Raw genomic sequence first — 26,405 nt, 5'->3', positions numbered from 1 at the left:
ATAGTAAGTGTGCCATGTGCTTGTGGTTATTAATCTAGTAGTAGATGCAGAAAATGAACCATAAACAAATAAAATGACTGCAGATTATGCCTGGTGTTCTGCAGGAAATAAACAGCATACTGTGGGTGGAGGACTCTAGGTGGGGTGGTCAGAAGGGTCTCTCTGAAGAGGTGACTTCTTGACAGCGATGTGAAGAGGATGGAGTATGCAGTCTTGGCGAGAGCAAGGAAAGCGCTTTCCAGGCAGAGAGACCAGCGAGAGTCCCTGAGGTGGAAAATGGCTTGGCAGGTGTCAGGCACACCAGAAGGCCGAGAGGCAGGACCTCGGTGGGTGAAGATGAGGATGGCAGGTCCAAGAGGCCAGTAGGCCCTTGTAGACCACAGAAAGGAGTTTGGCTTTTATTCCAGCGCAGTGGACAGCCACACAAGGTGTTTTTGTTTTCGTAAGTTGTATTGAAGCATGGCACCCGTGTAGAAAAGTGTGCAAATCGTAAGACCACAGTGCCACAAATTTTCACAAAGTGAACAGAGCCGGGAGGACCAGTACTGTAATCAAAACCAGAACATGAGAAGTATCCCAGAATCCTCCTCAGGCCCCTGCCCATCACCAGCCCCCTGGTAACTGCCAGGCTGACTGCTAACAGCAGAGAACAGTTCTGCCTGGTTTTTGAACTTTCTGTAAATGGAATCATCCAGCATGTGTTCTTTTGTGGCTGGTTTCTTTCGCTCAGTGTTACAAATGAGATTCTTCCACCTGTTGCGGGTGATGGTGGCTCTTTCTTTTCTCCGCTGCCTGGTGTGCCATTGTGATGATACCACCATGCCTGTACCTGTTCCAGTGGTGATAGGCACTTGTAGTCTCTGTCTTTGGTGCACATACGTATGTTTTTCTGGTCATTGAAGGGGTTTTTTTGGGGGGTGGAATTAGGTTTTATTTATTTATTTATTTATGGAGGTACTGGGGATTGAACCCAGCACGTCATGCATGCTAAGTACACACTCTACTGCTAAACTGTACACCACCCCCCACTTCACTGAAGGGTTTTTAACATGAAATTGACAAGATCTCCTTTCAAGCTCAGTTTAGACTCCAGTTCCCGCATCAGCCCAATGGGCTGACACCAGAAGTAGACCAGCCTCATCTTCACCTTTTAGCTGCTCCAGTAGAAGCTGGCATCAGAGTGCGCCATTTTATGTGCAGATGGTGTGTCTAATTCGTCACTCCCTCTTGAAGTGGGAACCCTTCATGACTCAGTGTCCTCATGTGGAAAATGGGCTCAATCATCCCAAACTGCAGGTGGCTATGAAGATTAAGTTAAACAAAAATGACAGTTAGAGCCCATGGCCCAGTGCCCAGCTCCTCCCCACTCCAAGGGGCATAATTCATGCCCTTTCTCCTTTTTCTTCCAGATCCAGAAAAGGAACTGGGAAAGGGTGCCCCTGTGGGTGAGAGTGAAACTGCATCCCTGGCTCCCCATGGTCCTGCCTTTTAGACCAAGGATGCCCCCTCTCCACAAGGCCAGCACAGACCCAGCTCCTACTGAGAGGGCAGTGCCCACAGGTTGCTCTCAGCCCCAAAGTCCCAGAGGGTAGATGATCTAGAAACCACTGCAGCCTTTGCACACATGCTTGCCAACTGAGATCCTCACCCCTCTTCCCAAACCATCCCATATCCTACAGATCCCCTGGGAAGCCTCCCCAGGTGCCCACCAAGCTTGCTCTCCTGGTTACTGTGCCCACAGCACGTGGCACCTTCCCCTGAACACTCCAGCCCCTCCTAATGCCTGCGAGCCTCCCTGCCAGACTGCGCGGGCAAGGAGGGTCCTGTTCCCCTGTTCTGGGAACATGGAAGATCGCCCACACCTGGCACTGTGCCTAGCCTTCAGCGGGGGCGTCATAAATATCTCCTGAATGATTCATTCATTCCTTTGGAGAGAAAGCACGACCCCTAAGTGGTTAAGAGTCTCGGCTTTGAAGACACTCAGACCAAGGTTCAAGTCTTAGTTTTGATTCTTGGCTCTGTGACCTTGAGAAGGCTATTTCACCTCTGTGAGCCCATTTCCTCATGTAAAAAATGGAGTGACCACGACCCCATTAGGTCATTGTGAGGATTAAGTGAGACGCTGTTGGCCTACAGGAACAGCCCAGTCCTAGTGGGAGGAGGTAATTATCCATTCAGAGAAGGGGATGCTTTCCACTGCTCTGCCTGCTTTCTCATTGGTTCCTAGGACGTACACAGTAGCCAGCCAGTTCTACAGAAAAAGAAACTGAGGCCTAGAAAGGGGACACGCGAAGCTGGGACGCGGCAGCTGACTCTGCGTCCAGTGCTCGGTCGGCCTCTCAGAGCTCCGGGTGAACACATGCCCACCCCCACCCCCAGTCGTCCCCGGGCCTGGGAGTGAGGGGCTGGGCTCGGCCTCGGAAGACTCCTGACTCTGAGGCGCGCTTGGGGATCTTCGGCTCGGACCCTGGAAGCGCCAAGCAGCTCCTGGGAGCGGAGAGAGCGCTCGGGGTTGTCACTTTAAATTAAAGAGGGAGCGCGCGGCGGGCTCCTGGGAGCGTGCCCGGACTGCGGCGCAGCGCCCGACTGCCGTCCCGGCCAGGCCGAGCCCCCGGCCCGGCCGAGCCCCCGGCCCGCACCGCGCTTCTCCCAGGCGGGCGCCCGGCGACACTGCAGAGGTGGTTCCGCCGGCGACCGCCAGGCTTGGCGCTGGTGCGTGCGCGCCGCAGGAGGCCGGCCGGGAGACGGGAGCCGGGAGCCGGAGCCCAAGCCGGAGCCCGAGCGGGAGCGGCGGCCCCTCCACAGAAGCGGGGTGAGTACGCGCCCCGCCGCCCCCCGCGCGCGGAAGCCCACAGTGCCGCCTCCCAGCGCCGGGGTCCCCCCCGGCTCCGCGCTCCCCGCACAGCCGCACACTTGCGGGGATCCCACACCGGCACCGCGCTTGCACACGCACGCCCGGCACAGCGCACGCCGGGCGCCCTTCCCCGGCCCGGCCACTCCGCGCACTGCGCATCGCATCGTGCCCCGCACGCCCACCCAGCGTGTGCACACACGCGGCTCACCCGGCCATTTACACGCCTCCCTGGCGCCCGCACCACGCACGCCCCTCATACTCACACACAGCACCCGGACTGTCCCACTGCCCCTGCTCCGCCTCACCCACTCCGCGCTCCGGGGTCAGCCCCCAACACTCCAGTTCCCATATAGCCTAGGGGTTTGCGCGTGGAATGGTTGCTGGGTTTTCAGGAAATGCCCCAATTCTGAGAGGCATGTCGCACCCCTTTGCCAGGAGGCCCTGGGAGACCAAAGGGATCTTCAGCTTCTGTCTAGTGTCACCAGCCTGGATGGGGAGCTTGCCAGTGCCTCCCCACCAACCTTTGATGCCACCGCTCTTTGGGAGAGGAAACTTGCCGTCCTGGGGCCTTGGGGATCTAGATTCGGACTGAAGAATCGGGGGCTGGGGTGGTACGTGGGGACCTGGAGCCAGGCTTGTGGGTGGAGGAGCCCTGAGCCAGCCATCTTAGTGACCCCACTCCCAGGATCTGTGGAGGGACTGTGTCAGGGGACAGTGACTGACTCCTCAGTCAGTGAGGCCACCCTCCCTCCAACATGCCTGGGAACCCTGCACCCAGGAATGTCAGCCCCTTCCCTGAGCCAGAGGGTGACAGGTTTGTAGAAGAGCAGTAGCTGTGCTGCTAGAGATGCGGAAACAGAGGGCAGGAGACCCGCCCAAATTAACACAGCCAGTCTGGAGAAGACCCAAGCCCCTGAAATCTGAAACCTTCCCCAAGCATTTTGGGAGAGGTTCAAGCTTGGACTCTGCCTTTTGTCAGCTCTGGTGACTATGAGAAAGTATTTTCCTGCACCTCAGTTTTCTTACCAGTAAGTGGGCAGAGTAGCAGCCCCCTCAGAAGGCAGCAGGGAGGATTTGCTGAAATAACACCTGGCCAGCCCTTGGTACAGGGCCTGGCATATAGTAGGTGCCCAGTAAATGCCAACCATCACCCTCGCCAGTCTGTACTGTGGTTTCCGTGGGCTTTGAGGGGGTTGGTAGCAAGATGTGGTTATTCCAGAAAGCCGGGATCACTTGAAAAGGCTCTCAAACCTAAAGATTCTAATGAGGCTCGCAGCCTGGGAGGTCCAGGGCTCCCCTGTCCCCACCCATGGTCCTTCCCACTACCTGCTGGCCTCAGGGTGAGTGTAGGGGGAGCCAGAGATGTGACATGGGGACACAATGAGCAAGGAAATGGGGTGAGGGGGAGCAGAGCCATGGGGACCCTCTCCCCTGCAGGGGCACAAAATTCCTAGAAAGCCATTTCTTGACAAGCCCAGGAGGGGGCCTTGACTGTGGTCAGATTCCAGTAAGGCCAGTGGTAGTTCCCACCCACCTCTACCCCACCGAAAGGCCTAGTCTGGAGGTGGCATGGTGGCCAAGAACCCAGGCCCAGCACCATCACATCTTGCCGCCAATCCCAGTATTGCTACTCCCATGCTGAGTGACTCCAGCCCCGGCTTCCTTGTCTGTGAAAGAGGGGTCCATTTATCGACTCAGTTGTCAGGTCTATATCATGTGCGTACTACGGGCCAGGCACCACACTAGGCTTTTGGCATGTATTATGTCTAATTCTTACAGCAATCAGTAGGTATTGCTGGGTAGGGATGGTTAAGCCTGGATTTGAACCTAGCACTGTTTTCAATGAGCAAGCCCCGTGCAGTTTAGGGTTTGGGGCCAGAATGAATAGACTGAGTGAGGAAGGGTGCCAGGAAGGGGCTCAGATGAAGGTTGGGGGCAGCTCTGACCCTCCCCTGCTATGCTCTGTTTCCTGTGTGTCAGAAACACTGGGAAGCTCTGGCCACAGGCTGCCCTGGCCTCGAATGTGCCTTGTCAGCATCCTGTTCCAAGCCAGAGCTGCAGCCCCTCTGCTGGCAAACCTCAGGCTGCCAGCTGGAGCCCGCTGAGGTTGTTGTAGTGGGTGAGATGGAGTCAGGGGTCTCGGTGAGAGCAAGGCAAGTCATTAAGAAGGGCGCTTGCTGCAGAGCCAGATCTGGCTCAGTCTCAGCTCTCTACTTACTAGCTGGGTGACCTTGGGCGAATATACCGCCCTTCTCTAAACCTCATCTTCCTCCTCTGTGGAGTGGGGATAATAACAGGATTTGCCCCATAGGGTTCAGGGGGAGGTGACAGGGAAGACACATGTTGAGGCCCTTGGCGCATGGGCTGTGGCTCCTAATAGAAGAGGTGCTGGACCTGGTAGCAGGCCCAGCTCCACCACTGCTGGCTGTGTGGCTTTGGGCAAGTTACTTAACCTCTCTGAATCAACCCAGCCCCCTCCCTCAGCCCCAGGTCATGTGAAGGCCTGCTTACCAGGCTCAGGAATGGAGATGCTTCCAGTGGCCAGCAGTTTCTGGAAATGAATGGAGGGGTGGGAGGTGCCAGGCCTGAAGGGCAGAAGCCCAGTCTGAGGAACACAGCCTACTCAGCTCCAGCTCTGGCTATTTTTTGGTGGGGAGAGGTGTGCAGGGATGGGGGATACAGACACACTGTTCCCAAATCTTCTAACTTTTAAAGGGAAGCTGGATCTCTCTCTCTCTCTCTCTCTCTCTCTTTTGAAGGAAGCTATTTCTAATGGGAAATCTCCCAACTTTTAAATGTTGGCCACTCACTTTAAGACAAATGAAACACATCTGCAGGCTGGCAGTGCTGCCCACATAATTCCACTGCTCAAAGTAGGGGTTCGGGGCCCTTCTGGACCATTGCTAGGCCAGGAACCACAGCAGCTTAGATTTGCCAAGTCCAACCACACTTCCCGTTCCTCTCTCCTGGCACCCTGATAAGGCAATCATTGGCCCATTTTACAGATGGGACATCTGAGGCTTGAAGGTAGTAAGGGGGCAGATCTGAGATTCAGAACCTCAGCATCTCCCCCATGTTCTCTCCTCCCTCCTCTCAGGCAGATGCACTTTGGCTTCTGCCCCTTCACTGCCAGACCTTCTGGCCAGGGTGTGCCTAGAGTCATTCACACCTTCCCTGAAAGCACAGCTCCTGATCATGGGGTGTTGTGATCACATGGGGAAAGATATGCAATGGAGGAGTCTGAGGTCTGAGCTGGACCAGCTTTGGAGAGGTAGGGGCCCCTGGATACAGCAGATACAGGTTTCTGTCCCAGACTCCAGGAACTTGCCGCAGGGCACACCCAGCCCACACTAGTGTGCTGCTGGCATTGGCTGTCCCAGCGCGGGAAGTCAGTTTGTGCCAGGTGAGCAGGAAAGCAAGCCAATGGCATGATCCCATTCCCCGCAAGGCAGAGGCAGGCTGGGACACGTGTTCATGTTAACATATGTCTTTCACTGTGTCCAGACCCCCTTCTACCAGGAATTGGGGCCACCTTGGGCTTGCTCACAGTGCCTAATTTGGCCTGTGGGTTCTCAGGCAACTTTTGAAACAACGTGCCTGCCTTCAGTAGGCACAGGGGTTAGCAGGAGTCAGACGGCCTGGGTTTCTTAGCTGTGCAGCCTCGGGCAGATGACTTCACCTCCTTGCCTCAGGACTCTCTTCTGCAAACAAGAGATAATAATAGTCCCTGCCTCGTGGGGTTCTTAGAGGATTACGTGAGGTAATACATATGCAAAGTGCTTAGAGCTTGGGTGTAAGGAGTGCTTAGCAGGGCCATTATGATCTCCCACCCAGGTCTCAGGAATGAGCTCCACTTGAATTGGCATGAGTGAAGTCCTTCCTGGTTAGCACCTCTCTCCCATCACCATGACAACCCACATCTCACCATGAGAGTGGGGGCATCAGCAGAGGAGCTGGGAGCAAGGAGCAGTCTGTGCACCTGACAGGGCTCCACCCCAGGGCCCTGTTCCGCCCTGCTTCTCAAGGCCTCCTGACGTGGGACCTATGTCACTCTCATAAGTGCCAGATAACACTGTCTGGATCAAAGCACCCCAGTTTGTTGACTCCAGAGCTACAAATTGAGGACAACCTCAGGATTCCAGAAAATGCTCACCCCTTGATTTGACCGCAGTGTCAGAAGGAGCCCACAGACTCCTTCAAGGGGTTGCAAACAGCCTAGCCACTGCCCAGGAGACCATTCCTCTCTACCTGAATGGTGTTTATTTTTTTGTGAATTGGTTGCAACATTTAAAAATCAAGAAACGACACATAAAAAATCCAGGTATCTGGCTTTTCTTTAAAGAGCCAGGAGATTCAGCCAGGTTGGGTTGGCATTCTTGCGGGAACAGGAGAGTAGAGGCCCTTGGGTGGGCAGGCCCTCTACAGGTCTCCCCTGCAACCCTCACCTCCCCTGTGTACCCCATCTCACCTGTTTGTAACCATATCTCTGAACCATGAGGGAACGCAGAAGTTGGAGTGGGGGCTCTCCTGTCCTCTGTGTCCCTTGAGCTGAGAGCCATACAGTTCATCGCAGCCTCCCTTTTTCCCCCCACACCCCATTTAGAATGTGTCTCTGAGCTAGACTTACTTCTTAGCAACAACAATAATAAAACTATGAGCAGTTGCCTGGGTTCAGGTATTGGCTTGTATGAGCTTCCAGACCTTTCTAAAACAGCATAGTCAAACCTTCAGTGGTTCATAAAACCTGGGAGTGGCAGGTGGGGTGGGGAGGAAACCATCCCAAGCAGAGGAAGGACTGATAATAGAATAGTGTAGAAATGCAGCGTTTCTGTTCAATTTAAACAAAAGCATTTGAAGTCAGTCTTCTGCACACACTGAGGGGCTACCGGTCAGCCTGCTGGGGGTGGGCAGGCAGCGAAGGAGGGATGCCAGCGTTAGCAAGCACAAATACAGGATGCCAGCGACTATCGAGTTTCAGATAATCAGTGAATAATTTTTTTTAGTATAAGCATGTCCCGTGCCATATTTAGACATACTTATACTAAAAACTAATGTGAAATTCACATGTCACTGGGCATCTTGGGTTTTATCTGGCAACCCTGAAATTAGGTCTTAGAGTGCTTGAAAAGAGCTTCAAACAGCATTTTTTAAAAATACTATTATAAAAAACCACTACTTCTGCCCATGGGGTGTGAGGTGGGGGGTGGGGACCCTCTGAAGCTCTCTTTGCTGACTCTCTCTCCCTTCCAGTGTCAGCCCCTGCAGCGGGCGCCATGGCCGTGGACGTGGCCGAATACCACCTGAGCGGTGAGTCCCAGCAGCAAGCGTGCCATCTCACAGGAGCCTCCCACCAGGCCTGGGGTGGGGAATGTCAGTGGGACACCTGTAATGGCCTTGTTTTACTGATGAGAACAGTCAGTGAGTGGCCCACGGTCACACAGCCTTGGGGACACCAGGCTGGGACCAGTCTGTGGCCTCTTCATCTTTCTGCTCTAGTGGCTCCTTCCTGTGGAAGCGATTCCTTCTGTTTGACCTGAGGGGATCCCCTAGGAGGCCCATGTTCTGCTGCTCCCTAAGGTTAAGCCTGTGATCCAGAACCCACTGCCCTGAGGCCATTCCTAGAGCCAAATGAGAGGAAACCCAGGAAGGTTGCTGTTAAATCCACAGGACATTAAACTCCGAGACTGCCCAGTCCAGGGACGGCACTGTGGGCTCATGTGGGCCCCAGCAGGCACTGAGCTTAGGAACGGCCTCAAGACACCAGACACTCCAACCAATGGTGGGTGGTGTCAGAGCCGAAATATACTTGCCATCTTTTCTCCTTGTGTTCCCCTCCCCATGTGATGGGGAGAAGGGAGGCTCAGTACAGGAAAGGGGCAGTGACTAAATAACAGGGTCAGGACATGAACCCAGGTCTTCTGACTCCCGGGCTGGTGCTCCCTGTCATTCCAGCTCCGCCCCTAGCTCAGCCCCCAGCCAGCCCAGGGCTCAACTGAAGGACGTACCAGGGGCTCCCTTTCCCAATTCCCAGCCAGGGATTTTCTCTTTTCATCTGCATGCTCACAGGTCTTGGCCCAGGCCCTGGTGTGGCCTTCAGCAAGTGATGAAACCTGAGCCTCCACTTACTTATCTGTAAAATGGGGCAGTGAGGCCTGCCTCAGGGATTGCTGGGAAATGAGCTAAGATGTGTAAAGTACCCACGGTGCCAACACAGCTCTCCCCCACCTCTAGGCCTTCGCACATGCCCTTCCCTTTGCCTGGAGTACTTCCTGCCTCTGCCTGGCTAAGTCCTCGCCACTGGTGAGGAGGGGACAGGCCCAGATCTGGAGCCAGATTGTCTAGCAGTGAATATCTCCTCTCTCTCTCCACTTCCTCATCTGTAAAATGGGGATAATAATAGAACCTTCCTCACAGAGTTGTTCTGAGGACTCGGTGGGTTAATATCCATGAAGCGTTGGAACCGAGCCTGGCAAATAGTAAACAGTAAAGGAGGCAGTTATTACTGAGACTCCTCCTCATTTCTGGTCTTAGTTCAGACCTCATTCCCTGGGGAATCTTCCCATACCATCCCGAGGCTGGCGCTCAATAAAATGAGTAAATAAAGGAGCATTAGTCGTCAGCACTTCGTGTCAGCTTCCCGGGGTTCCTCCTTCTGTGCCCCAGCCGCACCTCCCTGTGTGCCAGCCAGGCCTTGAAGCTCAGCTCTCGTTCACACGCTGAGTGATTCTGACATCAAAATCCTGTAGTTAAACCATGTTGGGGACTGATTTCTTTCTTTCTCTTAGCAATGCCTGAAACCTTTCTCTGCATTGCCGCAGCGGCATCCTAATGACCTCAGTTGTCATTCTCAAAGCCCAGTGACAGTCCCTCCAGAGACAGCACCACTGGCCCCCTCAGTTGGACCTCAGGCTGTTTCTGGATTTCTGCTGTTATATATACAGACTTGATGACTCACTCCAGACATAAAACTTGTTGGGATTTTTTTCCCTTAGAATAAATCCCCCGGGCGGAACCGCTGGATGGGGGGTGTTTTTTTCGTCATCTCCTCTCTCTGGATGAGGAGACTGGAGCCAGAGAGACCAGGTGGCCTCCCAGGGAGCCAAGGCACCTGCACCCAGGCTCTCAATTTTTCTCCCCTGTGGGCTTGAGCCCATAACTAGATGTGCTCTCCAGCCTCTCCCAGCCTAAGTTCTCCTCTAGATAGTGGGGGTAGGATGCTCAGTGCTGGGTAAATGCCAGGGCTGAAGTCTGTGCCCTGCCCTTCTCTGGAGGGAGTGAGTGTTGTAGATTCTGGCTGGAGCTGGCTGGGCTCAGCAGAGGAGGGGCCAGCTGTGTGATTCCTCCCTATGCAGGCTTTGGGGAGCAGTGTCAAAGAGCCCCTCCAGCTCCAAACACCCGCTCCCCCCCCCTCACTGGGCTTTCTGGATGCTTTGATCTTTGCACCCACTCCTGCTTCCTTCCCTAAACCCCAGTCCCTGGCACCTTGGCCTGGGATGCTGCTTGCTGCTCCTGCACATCTCAGCTTAGATGTCCCTCTTCAGGAAGCCCTCCTGGACTGTTCTCACACTCCCCTACACACTGTTTTGTCTGTTTGCCCACCCCACCCTCTCGACTGCTACTTAACGGCAGGGACTGAGCCTGGGGCTGACTTGCTCCACAGGGCGCTCAATGGATGCTCGGTAAGTCTCCACCCCTGAAACGCCCTCTCCACATCTCTCCACCCTGCTGCCGGGGAACTGAGCTGGGTTGAGGCCAGGTGGGGCAGTGGTTACCCCTGCTGGCCCTGGAGTCTGGCTGCCAGAGTTGGAATCCCAGCACCACCCCTTCCTGGCTCTGGGACCTTGGATAAGTTCTCCTATATCTCAGTTTCTCCATCTGAACTGAATATAGAGGCAACACTGAGAATGATTTAGAGAATTTTGTTTGCCGACAGTGTGACCTTCTGCAAAACGAATCCCACTATGTCATTGGCTTCTTTGGGGAATGCAGAGCCAGATTTCTTAGTAGAGTGACTTAACCTGGATGGTTCTACCATGTGCCAAGCCCCGTGCTAGGTGATGACTTACCCAGCACGGCTGAGGGGGTAGTTAATTACCATGTTTGGGGACAGTGAGGCTCAGATAAGGAAAGTTATTTACTTATCAGTGGACAAAAAGGGTTTGAGCATTTGGATTTGTCCCCAAGCCCTGCACAGCCTACAGCCACCTCTCACTTCTGGCTGAGATTTTTGATTTTTGATTTTTTTTTTTTTGTAACAGCTTTATTGGGATAAAACTCACATGCCATAAATTCACCCACTTAAAGTGTACAATTCAATGAGCTTTAGTATATTGTGCCACCATCAGCACATCAATTTTTAGAATATATTCATCACCCCAAAAAGAAACTCCATATTCCACATCCTCCCCACCGCCCCCGCCCCAGTCTCTGACAATCACTAATCTACTTTCTGTCTGTATGGATTTGCTCATTTTGGACATTTCCTAGAAATAGAATCATACAACATACGGTCTTTTAGGACTGGCTTCTTTCACTTAGCATGATGTTTTCAAGGTTCATCCATGTTATAGCAGGTATCAGTACTTCGTTCCTTTTTCTTGCTGAAGACTATTCCATTGTATGGATGTACTACATTTTATTTTTCCATTCATCAGTTGATGGACATTGGGTTGTTTTAGATGAGGTTTGAGGCAAAAATTAGGTCATTTCTTTTCCTCCTCCAAATCTCTTTCCACTTCCCCCAGATCCCAAAAGGCTGCTTTGATTATCTGGAAGCGCAAGTCCTCTGAAGGTTGAGAGAACTCAAAGAGGCAGGAACAACCCTATCTGTTTAAAGCTTAAGCAATATTTAACCACTGTTCACAGCTCTCCATCTGCTCTAGCCAAGTGTCCTCAAGACATAGAAATGTATGTCTTTGTGGAAAGAGGATAGAAGCAGAAATCAGAGGGTGTACATCTTGTTGGACCCTGGATCCCCAGCACCAAGCACCGAGCCTGGTGCATAGTAGGCACTCAGTAGCTGTTCAATGAGTAAGCAAGTCAGTGCTGAACTACAGGCTCCCCAGGTGCGGATGTGTAACAACTGAGGGGCCATAGGACCCATTAATGAGAGACTGCTCTTGTCTTGCAGTCATCAAGAGCCCCCCTGACTGGGAGGTGGGTGTCTACGCTGCTGGGGCCCTGGCATTGCTGGGAATTGCAGCTGTGAGCCTGTGGAAGCTCTGGACATCGGGGAGCTTCCCCAGCCCCTCCCCGTTCCCAAACTATGACTACAGGTACCTTCAGCAGAAATATGGTGAGACCTACGCAGAGGCCAGGCAGAAGGTGAGACTTCCATTCTCATGGATGCACCCTGGGTACACCCCACACCCCCACCGTCCACTCTCAGGATTGGCCCTCACTCCCTCCCCACCTCACTCCCTCCCTGTTAGTTTCCTCCTGTGAACAGGGACCCTTGTCCTCCTCCAGATTGCCAGCATAGCCCAGTGCTAGGTAATCAGTGAATACTTGTGAATAAATGATTGCTTTCAGTTTAATAAAACAACCTATGAAAAACACAGGAAAATAAAAATAAGAAGATGGGGGTAGGTATAGCTCAGTGGTGGAGCACATGCTTAGCAAGCATGAGGTCCTGGGTTCAATCCCCAGTACCTCCATTAACAAAAAGAAGAAAAACCTCGCCCCAAATGCCACCACCCAGAGGCAAGCAACTGTGAATTGTTTTCTAACTATTAACATTTTGGTTTATCTCTTTCTAATATTTTAAATCTAGCCCCCTCCCATAGTCTTTTCTTCGTGCATGGTTTTTACACAATGGCTATCATTTCTACATAGAACTTTGTACCCCACTCTTTTCATCTCACTTAAAGCCGAGGCATTTTCCCATATTGTTGAACATCCATCATGAACATCATCTTAATGGCTACATAAGATTCCTTTTTATGTATGTGCCATGATTTACTAACTGTCACTATAAATACTGCAGTAAATGGTTTATATGTAAAACTTTGTCTTCATTTGGGATCACGTACTTTGAGTGGATGCCCAGATGTGGAATTACTGTATCACAGAGTATAAACATTTTGGGGACTCTCAATATCTATTGCTGAATACTTCCTCATCTGACACTTGGCAGAGAGTTTTCTAACATCATGTGGAGTTCCCGAGAGCACAGCCAGAATCTGTTACCAGATAAGAGTCCCACATGCTCACTTATTTGGGGTTTTGGAAGTGATTATCTCTCACTCTGTTGGGGAGACTGTAAATTGGCACAACTTTTCCAAAAAGCATTTTGTAAACATGTGTCAAAAGCTTTCAAAAGGGCTATGTCCTCTAAGTCAAGATTTTTAAGAGTACTATTCAGTGCTGCATTGTTTATATTTGTGAAAAATTAGAAACAACATAAATGTCCAACAGTAGGGGAATAGTAAAATAAACCATGGCTGTGCACTCAATGGCAAATGAAGGAGGCCATTAAAAATTACGGCAATGAAGACTGCACCAGCATGGGAGACACTTATGGTACAAAGGCTTTTCTCTCAAATCCCAAAGTCTTTTTAGAGAAAAGAAAAGTTCGAGTGTTATAGTTAGTGTTATCCAATGTGAAAGCTTTCCCACGTGGTAGACGTTTTTGAAAACTTCCTTTGAGGATTCTCGGTCATCTATTGAGTATATATACTCTAGTTTTCTTACTCATTCCCCTTCTGCTGGATACTTAGATTGCTAAGTATTTTTCTTTTTCATAAACATCAGTTCGGTGAACATTTTTATGTATGGGTCTCAGTCCATATAAATAAACATTTTGAGAAAAAGCTCTCTTACATCCTGGTTAGAGAGAGAAAACTGAATGACATGAAATAACATTAAAGAAGGACCTCCCTAACTACGGCATGCCCTGCTTTTGCAAACGGGGAACTTGGCAGTGCCTTGCGTGAACGGGGCTTCCCGCCATCTCTTTGCCTATTCCCCCGGCGATGCTCCCGTGTTCTTTTTCTCACCCTAGAGAGTGCCTGCTTGGAACACCCAGCGGGCCAGCACTCGGGGGCCACCCAGTCGCAAAGCCAGCCTCAGCATCGAGGACACCTTTGAGAGCATCAGTGAGCTGGGGCCTCTGGAGCTGATGGGCCGTGATCTGGACCTGGCCCCCTATGGGACCCTCCGAAAGTCCCAGTCAGCCGACTCCCTGAACTCCATCTCTTCTGTGAGCAACACCTTTGGGCAGGACTTCACGCTGGGCCAGGTGGAGGTGAGCATGGACTACGATGCCGCCTCCCACACCCTCCACGTGGCTGTGCTGCAGGGCAAGGACCTCCTGGAGAGGGAGGAAGCCAGCTTCGAGTCCTGCTTCATGCGCGTCAGCCTGCTGCCCGACGAGCAGATCGTGGGTATTTCCCGGGTAAGTGGGGCGGGGGTGGGGCAGAGATGGGGATGGGGCAGAGATGGGGGCAGGGCGGAAGGGTGCCCCAGGGCTCTCAGGAGTCCTTTCCAGGCAGGCAGGGTGCAGGGCCAGGCAGGATCTGAGGAAGGCGCTAGAGAGCAGGTGCTGATCCCAGAGCTGAAGGTGCAGGCTTAGGGAGGACAGAACCGGGAGTTTGGGGACTCCACCAGCACAGTTCTCACCAGTCCTGCCACACGAGTCCAGTGTGTGGTCATTACCTATTTTCACACCAGTCCCCTGTCAACTTGGGGTCCTGGCAGGGAAGGGATGACAGGCTTATGTTGGCTAACGGGGGAGAGCTTAATAACAGGACTTTATAATGCTGCTGGTGGGGTGTGTGGTGACCTCAGGGATGGCGTGTACCCTGGTCTGAGGGGAGGAGGGGAAGGAGAGGGTACCCAAACAGAGTCAAGTGTGTGGAGGGGTCCACCTCGACAGGCACTCTGCCCTTTGGTCAAGGGACATGGTCAGCTGGCAGCTGTCTTACAGAGAAGGTCCTGGGGGAATAAATACCCCAACCTCCCTCCAACTTCTGGTTTCCCTCCAGTGACCCTCACTGGCTGACCCCACCAGAAGCCAGAGGCCAAGGGAGCCTGCTGATGAAGCCCATGGAGGTCAGCTCCTGGGGCCGAAAGCTGGGGGAAGGGCGGAAAATAAGCGGGGTGGGGGGGTGAGGAGAGGCACCAATCACCCCCCCCAGGATACCCATTCCATGGTCCCCCCCCACCTTGCCGAGAGAAGCAAAATCTACATGAGACACCCTTCTGCCCGGCACCAGTGGGCAAGCTCAGCCCAGCGCAGTCTCTGACCAGAGTCAGAGGAGCCTGAGGACCTGCAGGAACAGGTGCCTTCTGACTCCTTGGGGACCAAACTGTTTTGAGTCCCATTCCCCGTGCTAAAAATTGGCTGCTCCTCAGAAGTGGAGATTGTCATCCCTCTTGCCCTACCCTGCGCCCCTCACTCTAGAAGGGTGTGGAACTGACCACCAGGAAGGGGCAGCCAGGTTCTGGGAGGCAGCTCAGTGGGTGGTTAAGAGCAGGACCCTGGAGCCTGACTGCCTGGGTTCAAATCCCACTTTCTTACTTTCTAGAGGTGTGACTTTGGGTGGGTGTCTTAAGCTCTCTGTGACTCAGTTTCCCCATCTGTCAAATGGGAATCATATTGCTTGAGGAGAGGATGTATTAATATATGCAAAGTCCTTCATCCAGTCCTTGGTAAGTGCTCAGTGGACTGTCTGTCAGGACCGTGATGCATTCCTGTTGAGCCCAGATCCATGCTGTCTGTGGCCTCGGCTACCTGGAGGACCCGAGTGGTTCTGGATACATCCCTCAAGGGTGCACTTTGACAGCAACCACCACAGCCTGATATGTGCTGAGAACCTGGTTCACAGAGCCCAACGCGACTGCAGTTCCCTCATTAGCCCCAAAGATAGCAGAGTGGATTGATAGCATCTTACAGATGAGGAAACTAAGGCTCAGGAGGGTGCTTTGCCCCTGACAACCCCAGCAAGTGAGCAGGAGATTCAGGACTTGACCCCAGGGTTCCCATTTTCTTCCACCTGTGTGCTCATGAAGTACAATGGATGGTCAGGGAGCCTGCGTTTCTATGGGCAGGGGATGGCCAAGAGGCTTGTTTTGCCCGGAGGAAGGAGATTTATGACCAAAGCCATGAAAAGCCTGAATGCTGGGGTCAGGATTCTCAAGCAGGCAGTTGGGTGGGGAACGTGGCTCCCAGGGAGCAATGTAAGAAGAGCCACCCCACAGCCCCGGCAGTGACCACAGAGTGTGGCTCAGGGCATCTGGAGGTGCTGACAGATTTATTCCCAAGAATTCAGGCTTCTTAGCATCACAGCGCAGCCAATCCCAGTGAGTAGGCGGCTGCCCCCAGGCTGGGCAGCCCCCCAGCTTCAGGCGAGGTGCCAGGGATGAGAGCTCCTCTCTTTAAATATCACCAGGCAGTGACTAAGGCAGCCCCCGACGGAAAGGGGACCAGTGCCCACAAGTGCACCTTCCCAGGGGGCCTGCCTACAGCTTCCTGTGAGGAGGCCAGTGGTGCCCACTGGGCAGGACTGGGCTTAGAAACAAAGTCTGCCCCGCCTCACCTAGTCATTCCATTGGCCCATCCACCCCACAACATTCAGGCATTTCTTTTCTTGTCTTTTATTGGACAGGGGAGGTAATTAGGTTTATTTATTTAATGGGGGTGCTGGGGATTGAACCCAGGACCTTGTGCATGCTAAACATGCACTTTACCACTGAGCTATGCCCTCCTTTCCTCCTCAACAATGTTCAGACAGTCCTGGGCCAGGCTCTGTAGGAGCTGGGACATCAATGGCTCTCACCTCCACAGACAGTTATCCCTCCTCACTGCAAGCCTGGCCCAGGGCTGGACACGTGCAAGAAAGACAGCCAGCTCCACCAGCGCATCGCAAGGTTTCTGAGGAGCCTCCATGGACACTGAGGACAGGAATTAGTTGGGGTCAGACTGTGGAAACTTCGAATGCCAGGGCACTAGACTGGCCACCATTGAGAGGACAGGGGACTTTTAAATCATCAATACTGAGCCACCAAAGGAGGGTTTGGCATTGAGGTGAGGAGAGAACAGAACCAGAACTGTAGCCCAGGTCTCCGGGCTCCTGTCCAGTGCTCTCTCCCTCCCGTGGCCTCGCAGGCATCCGCTGCCACCTCCTTCCCAGCTTTGGACCTCCTTCCACGGCCCTTTCTCTGCAGATCCAGAGGAACGCCTACTCAATCTTCTTCGACGAGAAGTTCTCCACCCCCCTGGACCCTGCAGCCCTGGAGGAGAAGAGCCTGCGGTTTTCCGTGTTCGGCATTGATGAGGATGAGCGGAACGTCAGCACCGGGGTGGTGGAGCTGAAGCTCTCTGTGCTTGACCTCCCACTGCAGCCCTTCAGCGGCTGGCTTTACTTACAGGACCAGAACAAGGTAAGCCCGCCCATCGGACCCCGCCTGCGGAGAGCATCCCATGTCAGAGGGGGTATCCTCTGTTCTCTGCAACAGTCTGAGCACCGACGTCTTTAGGAGATTAGAAAAAGAGAGCTGAGCCACATTCAAGGAAATGCAGTTTACTGCCTCCAAATGAAAGATGCCGTGACCACTCTTTACAGCTCTTCTACTGCTCCTCCCACCAAACCTTTAGGAGCTCTGCTCCTACAGCGTGTCTGTTAGGGAAGTGCCTCTCTGGCCCTCAAGGGAATTATTTCAGACAAAGACCAAGCTGACGTTTACCTTTATATGTGTAGGAGTGCTTGGGGAGCGTCACTTATTTAAACAAATGATAACCTAATTCCAGTCCACTTGGACCTCTCTGAACTACTACTGTAGACTGTTTTCTTTGGTCTGGAATGAAGGAATATAATTGCATTTGTTGCTACATTTGACAGGCAACCTCTGGCCCTTCTTCCAAGGCAGGACCTACACCTGATGGGAGGGAGGATGGTGCTTGTGCAGCGGGTTGGGGAGGGGTCCCTTTCTCAATTCCACCAGCCTGGTGCCCTGGTGTCAGAGGCCCCAAGAGCAGCAAGTTCTCAATAGAGAAGGAGGCTTCTGCCTTTCCCTGACCCCCTCAAGTCCAGGGAGCAGAAGCCTCTGAGCCACCCACCTGTCCTCCAGGTGGCCGACGCCGTGGGTGAGATCCTGCTCTCCCTCAGCTACCTCCCTACAGCTGAGCGCCTCACCGTGGTCGTGGTGAAAGCCAAGAATCTCATCTGGACCAGTGACAAGACCACAGCAGGTAAGGCCCTGCTGGCCGCCTGGCTCCTCTGTGTGCCGTGGGAGCCGCGGCCCAGCTGCTAAGCCCCAGGCACCTGGAGGCATCAGCAGGTGTGGGGCACAGTGCCAGGCTCCCCCCCACCCCCAGCTTTGGCTGAGCTCAGGAGCTGTGCACAGTGGGAGGATTAATCTAGCTGGGGAAACATGGGAATCACGGAGGATGCCAGGGAGCCCCTGTGCGGGGAGGGATGGGAATCTGAGCAGGAGGCTGGGGCACTGGCATGAAAACAAAGTGGGCACCCACTCTCCAGACCTGGAATTCAAGTCCCTTCCCAGCAGTTGGACTGCATCCTAGATTTCAGATGGGGATCAGGGCCACTGAGATGATGTAGGTGCCAGGCAGGACCTAATGCCCCAGCTCTGCCAGAGCCTGAGCCCCAGGAAACTTATGACAGAAGACTGCAGGAGTCCCACCTGCTGGGAGCCTGGGGAGACCTGGGGAGACCTGGAGTCTAGGCAGGTGCAGCAGGCACACCCAGTGGGTGGTAGGTGACAAGCAGATTGCGACTTTTCCAGAGCTGCATGTCCTTGAGTCAGGCTCCACTGAGCAGGCGCCGGGTGACTCAGGGCTGACGTCTGCGCTTGGGCCATTTATACAATGAAAAGCGGTAGGTCTGCCAAGGTCCCCAGAGTATCATTTGAGGGCTGGGAGGGAGGCTGCCTGAGTCCAAAGCCCAGCTCTCCTCCTGACTCGCATGTGAGCCTCAGTTTTCTCATCTGTAAAATAGGAAAGAAACAAAGGATTGATGGCAGGACTGCCAGAGATGATGACAATAGGGAGAGTCTGGGGAGTTTGGAGCCAGTGAGCCGCTGTGATGGGCAGGTCCTTGCCAAGTGAGTGCGGCCCTGCCCTCACCCCACCCCTCCCCCTCCCCCTCCCCACCACAGACCCCTTCGTCAAGGTGTACCTGCTGCAGGATGGGAGGAAGATGAGCAAAAAGAAGACGGCTGTGAAGAGGGATGACCCTAACCCAGTGTTCAATGAAGCCATGATCTTCTCTGTGCCAGCCATCGTGCTCCAGGTGCGGGGGTACTGGGAGTGGGGGCCCCCTCCCGCCCTCCGGCCTAGCTTCTCAGGGCTCCTGCAGGGAGTGATGGTTTGCCTCAAGCCATTACCCCTAGAAGCAGGTATTGAGCACCCATTAGGCACCAGCCCTCTGGTGAGTGCCTGGGACACAGGCACCACTTCCTGGGTGCTTACAAGAGACAGGCAGGAAAGCCCCCAGACAATCCCGGTCCACTAAGAGCATGCTGGACTTTGGCAGTCAGGGGAGGCCTCTGCAGGTGAGTGTAGCCAAGTTGAGATCTGGGGGAAGACAGTTCCCAGTAGAAGGAACTGCAGAGGCTGAGGAGGAGTCAGGGCTGACCCAAGGCCCAGAGCTCTGGCTCTAATCTCCCAAGTTCTTCCTACAGAGGCCCTGATGAGCTCCCCAGACCCTCCCCCGACCATGTACCCCAGGAACACCTCCTCCCAGCACAGATATCCTAGACCAAGGGTGAGAGGACTGCAGAGGATATGGCCTGCGCCAGACTGGTGGCCCTCCTTGCATGCCTCAGAGGATGGGGAGCTCAACACCTCCCCTCACTCCCTCCTTCCATCCTTGGGCATTCCTGACCACATGAGAAAGTCCTTTTGTGCCTTGAGACAAAAGCTACCTCTTGGCCCTGGGGCTGTCCAGAACCCCCCTAATTTCCCCTCCTGGGACACACCATCTGCATTTGAAAGCCCAGAGCTCTACATCACCCTGGGTGTTCCTAATCCAGGCAAACATCCCAGCATCCCTGGTTAGTCCTGGGTGTCGTTGCCTTGTCCTGGGTGCTCATCGGACAGGCCACCCATCTGCCCCTGCTTCCCCTGGGTGGTCTAGGGCCACGACCCCATAGCCTTCTAGGGCAGGAGACTTCTTGGGATGGGGGTTGGGGGCAGGGGGAGAGGGTGCGGGAGGAGAGAAGTCAGGCTGGGTTCTAGTTTCAGCTCCACCACTTTAACCTCAAGCAAGTTCTTTCCCCTCCTCAGTTATGAGTCCAACATATGATTATATTAGGAATAACAAGGGACATCTATGATGCTCTGACTGTGTGCTCACTGTTCTCAGCGCTTTACATGTTTTAGTTCATTTTGTTCCCAAGCATGTAGGAACTATTATTATCACTATTTGACAGATGAGGAAACTGAGGTAGGAAGAGCCCAAGTCACTGCCCAAGGCCACACAGCAAGGAAGTGGCAAGGCTGGCATTTGAACCTGGACCACCTAGTGCCACCACTGTGCAGGGAGGCAGCAGAAGGCTGTGAGGTTAGACAGACCAGGAGGGAATTCAGGGAGCCCTGGGCAACCTCTGGCCCTGCCCCTGGTCCCCAGCACCTGCGTCACTTCCTCTCCAGGACCTGTCTCTCCGTGTGACAGTGGCCGAGAGCAGCGGTGATGGCCGTGGAGACAACGTGGGCCATGTCATCATCGGGCCGTCAGCCAGTGGCATGGGCACCACGCACTGGAACCAGATGCTGGCCACGCTGCGCAGGCCCGTGTCCATGTGGCATCCTGTCCGGCGAAACTAGCAGCCGGGGCAGGGCCAGGGTGGGCATGGGAGCCTGGCACAAGCTTAGCTCTGACACCCTTCTCCATAGTCCAGCTGGAGCCGTGAACGCTGGGGTCCCCCAGTGGAGTCCCCATGCACCATCTTGGTCCCTCTCTCCAGACTGCAGTGGTGGAGCAGGCCTGGCTAGATGTCCAGGGACCCAGGGTTTTCTCTCACTGAGGACCGGCTGTGGCTGGGCCAGGACCCAGGGAGGGCAGCCAGGCACAGGCCTACCGCACTCCCATTTTGAGATCCCCAACAGGTCTATGCCTCGGCCTCGGGGGGTCTTGGCCTTGCAGAGCTCCCCACACCCTACCCCTGTCGGGAGGCCACTCACAGAAACTGGGCGAGTCTTGGGGGCCAGCTGCGGTGCGAGGCACAGGCAGGGGTGACATGAACAAGACACAGCCCCTAGGATGTCGGGAAGACAAGGTCCCCCTGCCCCAGTGATCTGCTCAGTGTGGAATGGCGGCCCCACCAGGCGGACCTGGGGAGGGCTCTGGGGGCCGGGAGGACAAGATGGGAGCTGTGCTGTGAGAGGCAGGGAGAGGACTGAGTATATCCCAGGCCAGTGGCCCAGCCTCAGCATGGCAGGGGCATGAACTTCGCTGTCACAAACACAGTCCTCAGCCTACTGTGGTGGACGCAAGGGCCTCTCTCCAAGCAGGAGGCAAGACTGAAGGACCAGGCCAAGCAGTGGCCCATGGGCCACATGGGACGCTGGCTCCAAGTCATCTCCACGAAATCTAATCCCTAGAACTGTAACCCTTATAAGGCCCAGGGGCCCAAAGAGGCCCAGACCCATGCCCTTGTGTTCAGTCTCACACATGTCAGGCATTGGCTCCACAGCATTTGTTGGAGTCCCTCCGGCCCAGGCCCTGTTGGGAAGAGAGATGCTTCAGCCTCTGGGGGTGCTGGTGGGCAGTGGGGTGGCCAGAATACAGACTGCCGGGGGCGTGGAGAGGCCTTTGTGGGAAGCAGGCACCCGGGAGGATGTGGTGGGACAGGAGTCCCTTTGCTGGGCCTTGGAGGAAGGGCCAGCCTGAACAGTGGCAGGGAGGGGAAGTTCAGGGGGGTCAGGATGGAGCTGGGGAGGCAGATTTGATTGCCAGACTGGGAAGGAGGTGGCTCTGGAGCATGTGTTCAAACCCCCAGGACACCAGGTGCCTAGGTTGAGTTCCAGAAACAGACCCTGAGGTTCTCAGGCAAGGGGTTAATTGGGGCTGTGCCCTCAGGAGAAACCTGTTAGGGTCAAAGGGATGGAGGGGTGGGGAGGTGGTGCAGCAACGTCTGCTCTATGGGGCCGCCCACTGGTGAGAACCTGGGTTCTCAGGCTGGTGCACTATGGAGACCTAGGCCCAATCAATTGTCCCCAGTGATGTTGGGGGGCCCAGGGTGGTCATGGGACTGGAGGCAGGACCGTGGCTCTCCCCACCTGACAGCTGCGGGCCAGCCCTGAGGCCAGGCTGCACCGTGTGGCCAGCACATCAGGAGGTCTACACACCGGGGACATGCAGCTGGCGAGCCTCTGCAGCCTGGGAGAGCTGGCGCTCTTTCTACCCCAGCGGCTCCACAGTGCAGGCCGTTTCTTCCCACCTCCTCCTCCCTCTCTCTCTCCCTCTAACTGCATGAAATGTTGATTGTGCACCTGGATGGGCATGGTGGGGACCAAGTATGCTGACTGGAATAAGTCTAGAACCAAAATAAAGCTGGGGCAGGAAGGAGGGGGCTTCTGGGGAGCCCTGCTCGCCCCAAATCACCTTCGTCTCCAGAAATCAGGGACTCGGGCCTCCATGTGGGTTGCTGCCAGTATGCCTTCCTCTGCTGCCGGGTGCCTGGAGGAGGAGAAGGCCCCTGTCTGGTGGGGATACCATCACAAGGACCAGCACCAGCTGCTAGGGAAGCTCTGAGAAGGGTCCCCAGCCGGGCCTGGCCTGGAGAATGGCAGTTCAGAATATCAGGAGGGCTTCCCAGCGGTGTCACTGAGCTGTCTTCAGGGCAAGAAGGATCAGGCCAAAAGAGGTGGATAAGACCAAAAACAAAAGCATCCCTGGCAGAGGGAACAGCATGTAGACAAGGCCGAGAGTGGGCAAAAACTTGGCCAATTTACCAACCTTGCCAGTGCAAAGTTGGGGAGGAGGGGGAAAGGGAGCCAAGGAAAGGCTTGGGGGAAGCAGGGCCATGTGAGTTCAGTGAGTGCGGTGCCTAGACTGCAACCCTGTAACCCTGCTAACTGAGACACAGGTACTGCTGTCAGCCCCTTTTTTGCAGATATGGAAACTGAAACTCAGAGAGGTTAGGTAACTAGCCCAAGATCACACAGCCAGAGAGTCTCAGAGCTGGGATTCAAGCTCAAGCTGTCTAGCTCTTGAGCTCATGCCTTAATTATTAAACCACACTGCCCTCTTCCCCAGCCCTGCAAAGGTGGGGCTGAGAGGCAGCTGAGAAGCCCCTCTGGGTTCCAGGCTGCTCCAGTTTTCCCCTCTCCTGCTCTAGAAGATCACAGCAAGCGTGGGAGGAGGAGGATCTGGGAATCCCAGCAACCATCAGGGGGCCTCTGTACCCAGGGGCCTGACTTTGAAGAACTTCTGTGGAACCCCAGCTCCACCCCCAATACCCAGCAGACAGGCGTAACCAGTGAGACAGAACACTGCAGGAGCCCAAGAAGGGTAGACATCAGGGAAGACTTCCTGGAGGAAATGGAAGCACCACCCTTGCAGGGTGGGGAGGACTGTACATGCAGAGGAGGGAGAGCAACCTCCAGACAGGGAAACTGCCTATACAAAGGTGTCACATGTGTCTGGGGAGACACACAGCCAGCTGGGCTGGGGAGGCTTCATGTCTAGGGTGAGGCTGAAGGTCCTAGTCCTGCTGGCAGTGAGGTCCTGGGCAGGAGCAGGTTGGAGGGAGGGAGAGAGGGGCCGCTCTGAGCAGCTTTGGAAGCAATGATGAGGGAAGTCAGCCAGCGCTGTTCTTGGGCAACGAGGAGCAGTCTGACCTGCCTTTAGGTTTTAGGTTCATTTCACAGGGCCCAAACCACGGTACCCCCATCTCTTCCTGCCTCTTTTTCCGTTCCCACCCTACTCTTCCCCTCTCCTCCAGCCCTTGGGCTGTGGGCCTGCCTCGAGGGCCTCAGGCCCCTTCTGTCTCAGAGCCTTCAGGGATAGGCTGAGTCCCACCCACAAAGACAGGTGTGGAGGTCACTGTCCTGAGCAGCAACAGTGGCTGGGCCCCGCTGGCACGTGGGAGGAGCAGGATGAGCCACGGCAGCAGCCACAGGTGACAGCAGCTCAAATCCTCACTGCCTCTCTCCTGCCTGGCTGTCTATGCCTGCAGACACCTGCAGGGACAGACCAAAAAGCTAAACAAACACTAGGACGGCCACAGGGCTCCTTCCCTCTCCACCCACTCCCACCCTATTATCAAACTTCCCATCCCACTCAGAACAGTCAGTAGTGGTGAGGGAGGGACAGGACGCCTGCGACCCCAGACCTGATCTCCAGTTAAATGGCAGCTGGAGTTGACCTGGTCTGAGGGAGGCCAGACAGGAGGACATTTGGGACAAGAAGCCGTCCTGGGTTCCACCTGCCATAGCCTAGGTCTGCTGCTTACTTGCTGTGTGACAGGTTCCTTTCGCTCAAGAGCCTCAGTTTCCCCATCAGAAGGATGAGTGTATTGGTCAAGAAGGCCTCCAAAGGCACACAAACCTCCACTTCTCAGCTGTGGGATCTCAGGCAAATTATGTCCCCTTTGGGACTCAGTTTCCTTATTTCTCAGAGGAGGATAAGAATTATACACACTTTATAGGACAGAATGAACAGACCCATGCCAAGTGTCTGGCACACAGTGGGTGCTCAGTAACCATGAGGACCAGGCTTTAGGTGGAGGAGTTCTGGAGCTTTTGGGACCTGGTGTTTGGGATGAAAGGGAGGGGAGGGGACATCGGGAGGCCTGAGGAGCAAAGGGTCTGTGTCCCTGGCCAAGGCATCCCAAGTGGCAGGACCGAACCTCTAAAGTTACACCCCCTCTGGCACCCACTTCCCCCACCTTCAACCACTGGTAAAGACCCCACGCCCCAAGCCAGGAACCCCAGGCAGAGTCAGCAGACCTTGGTGAAGACAGTACAGGGAGCCAGGCGGCCACATGGGGGCAGCAGAGACTCAGCTGGACAGCAGGGGATTCTCTGCCACAGGGAGGATAGGGGTGAGCTGTCAGAAAATGGGCCGAGGGACCAAGGCCAGGGGAGCCTTGGAGCAGATGGAGGCTGGATGGTGATCACCTGCCCGCTGACCCCACACTCAGGTCATGCGCTGAATTCGCTCATCCGTGACACTTGATTAATTTCTTCAGTTTGTTTATTCTTTCAAGTCAGCCGGTCTTCCTTCCTTCCCCTTTCCCTCACTCCCTCATTTTCCTTCCTTTCCCCTGTTTGTCCAGCCAGACAGTCAACTGGACATAACATCCTGAGCCACAGAAGAGTGCCAGCCTGGGGCCTGCACTCCTGTCTAGGGATACAGAGACTTGTGGGCCTTGGTCCCTGCCCTTGAGATGCTCAAGGCTGGACTGGAGGCTGGAAGATCCTGCCTGACCACATGCATCTGAAGGAGGGGATTCCATGTCAGGCCATCAGGCCAAGGGCCGGCCTGGCCACCTCCGCTGTTGTGGGGCAGTGACCCGTCGAGTAAGTTGCAGAAGGACTCTGGGCTTGGGGCTGATGGGGCCTCAAGGGGCTGAGTCACCCCAAGCTGGTGGTGAACGGCAGCCACAGAAAACAGTAAACAGGACTCTGGCCAGGCAGACAGTAACCCGGGCACCTCCCCACCCCAAAATAAACTCCAGGAAAACAGTGCCGTCCAGGGCCCAGGAATGTCTGAGATTTGGAAAAATTCCATGCCAACCAGGGCAGATTTCCCGGGCCCAGTGACAAATCTCCTTGCAGAAGCAGGAGAGTAGTGTGGGACCGAGGCTGGGTTTAACATCAGGAGACCTGGATTGAGATCCTGGCTCTGTGTCTTGCTAGCCTGACACAAGCCAATGTCATTCTCTGAGCCTCAGCTTCTAAATCTGTAGACCGGGGGACAGGTCACCTGCTCTCCCCAGCTCACAGTCAAATAATGCATGTAGGGTGTGGTGTTGGGAGAGAGACCAGCTTTGTGGCCAGACATGGGTTCAAATTAGAGTTCTGCCTCTTGCTAGCTATGGATCTTAGATGAGAACTTTAACCTCTGTGGGCCTCAAGTTCCTCATCTGTGAAATGGGCTAACAATTCCCACCTGCTAGGGGACAATGCCTCCATGCAGTTAGCAATCCATTAATGGGCACTGTTCTTATTAGGAAATGTTCAGTGAAACTGTGAAGCATGACACACATCAGCAGTGTCATTAAAGTGATTATCCCTATAGCAACCAAGGCCAAATGCCTCTGCTTGACTCTCAGCTCCCTCCGCCCCTAGGCCACACCTGGCTCCCAGCCTTGCCACCCAAAGCCTGATGACAGCAGTACTGGGGAGAATAAGGGATGACAAGGTTGACAGCTGACGCTTGGGGGATGGGGTACCTCCCCACCACTCCTTGGGGCGGGGAGCCCTACTCAGTAGCTACACACCCAGCCCGGTGCCAAGTCACTGCCCAGCGCTTTGGCAGTTTCTGAGAGAAAGGGTCATCTGAAGGGTGGGGATGTCCTGGGGTGCTCCCTCCAGCCCGGTGAGGCTTCAGCCTGCCGACTGTGGCCCTGGGTGAGCTTGGAA

General features: G+C 54.6%; 1 protein-coding gene across 1 annotated transcript; it reads left to right on the top strand.

Annotated features, from left to right (window-relative positions):
- Window positions 1-2,187: 2,187 nt before the first annotated feature.
- Window positions 2,188-25,505, top strand: SYT12 (synaptotagmin 12). Its single transcript, XM_074371667.1, has 8 exons — window positions 2,188-2,812; window positions 8,105-8,161; window positions 11,985-12,178; window positions 13,857-14,249; window positions 17,021-17,236; window positions 17,924-18,044; window positions 18,971-19,104; window positions 20,466-25,505. Exons 2-8 carry the CDS (start codon window positions 8,128-8,130, stop codon window positions 20,637-20,639), a joined length of 1,266 nt encoding a protein of 421 aa, XP_074227768.1. The 5' UTR covers window positions 2,188-2,812; window positions 8,105-8,127; the 3' UTR covers window positions 20,640-25,505.
- Window positions 25,506-26,405: the final 900 nt, after the last annotated feature.

Source organism: Camelus bactrianus, chromosome 10, assembly GCF_048773025.1.
Source record: "Camelus bactrianus isolate YW-2024 breed Bactrian camel chromosome 10, ASM4877302v1, whole genome shotgun sequence".
NCBI classification, from domain to species: Eukaryota; Metazoa; Chordata; class Mammalia; order Artiodactyla; family Camelidae; genus Camelus; species Camelus bactrianus.
This window is presented reverse-complemented; position numbering and strand designations above follow the sequence as displayed.

Excerpts from the sequence above, each read along its gene's own strand:
- SYT12 (XM_074371667.1), top strand. The coding sequence starts at position 8,128 with ATGGCCGTGGACGTGGCCGAATACCACCTGAGCG. Across the intron at positions 8,162-11,984 it reads GGCCGAATACCACCTGAGCG|TCATCAAGAGCCCCCCTGAC; the intron begins GTGAGTCCCAGC and ends CTTGTCTTGCAG. Across the intron at positions 19,105-20,465 it reads TGCCAGCCATCGTGCTCCAG|GACCTGTCTCTCCGTGTGAC; the intron begins GTGCGGGGGTAC and ends CTTCCTCTCCAG.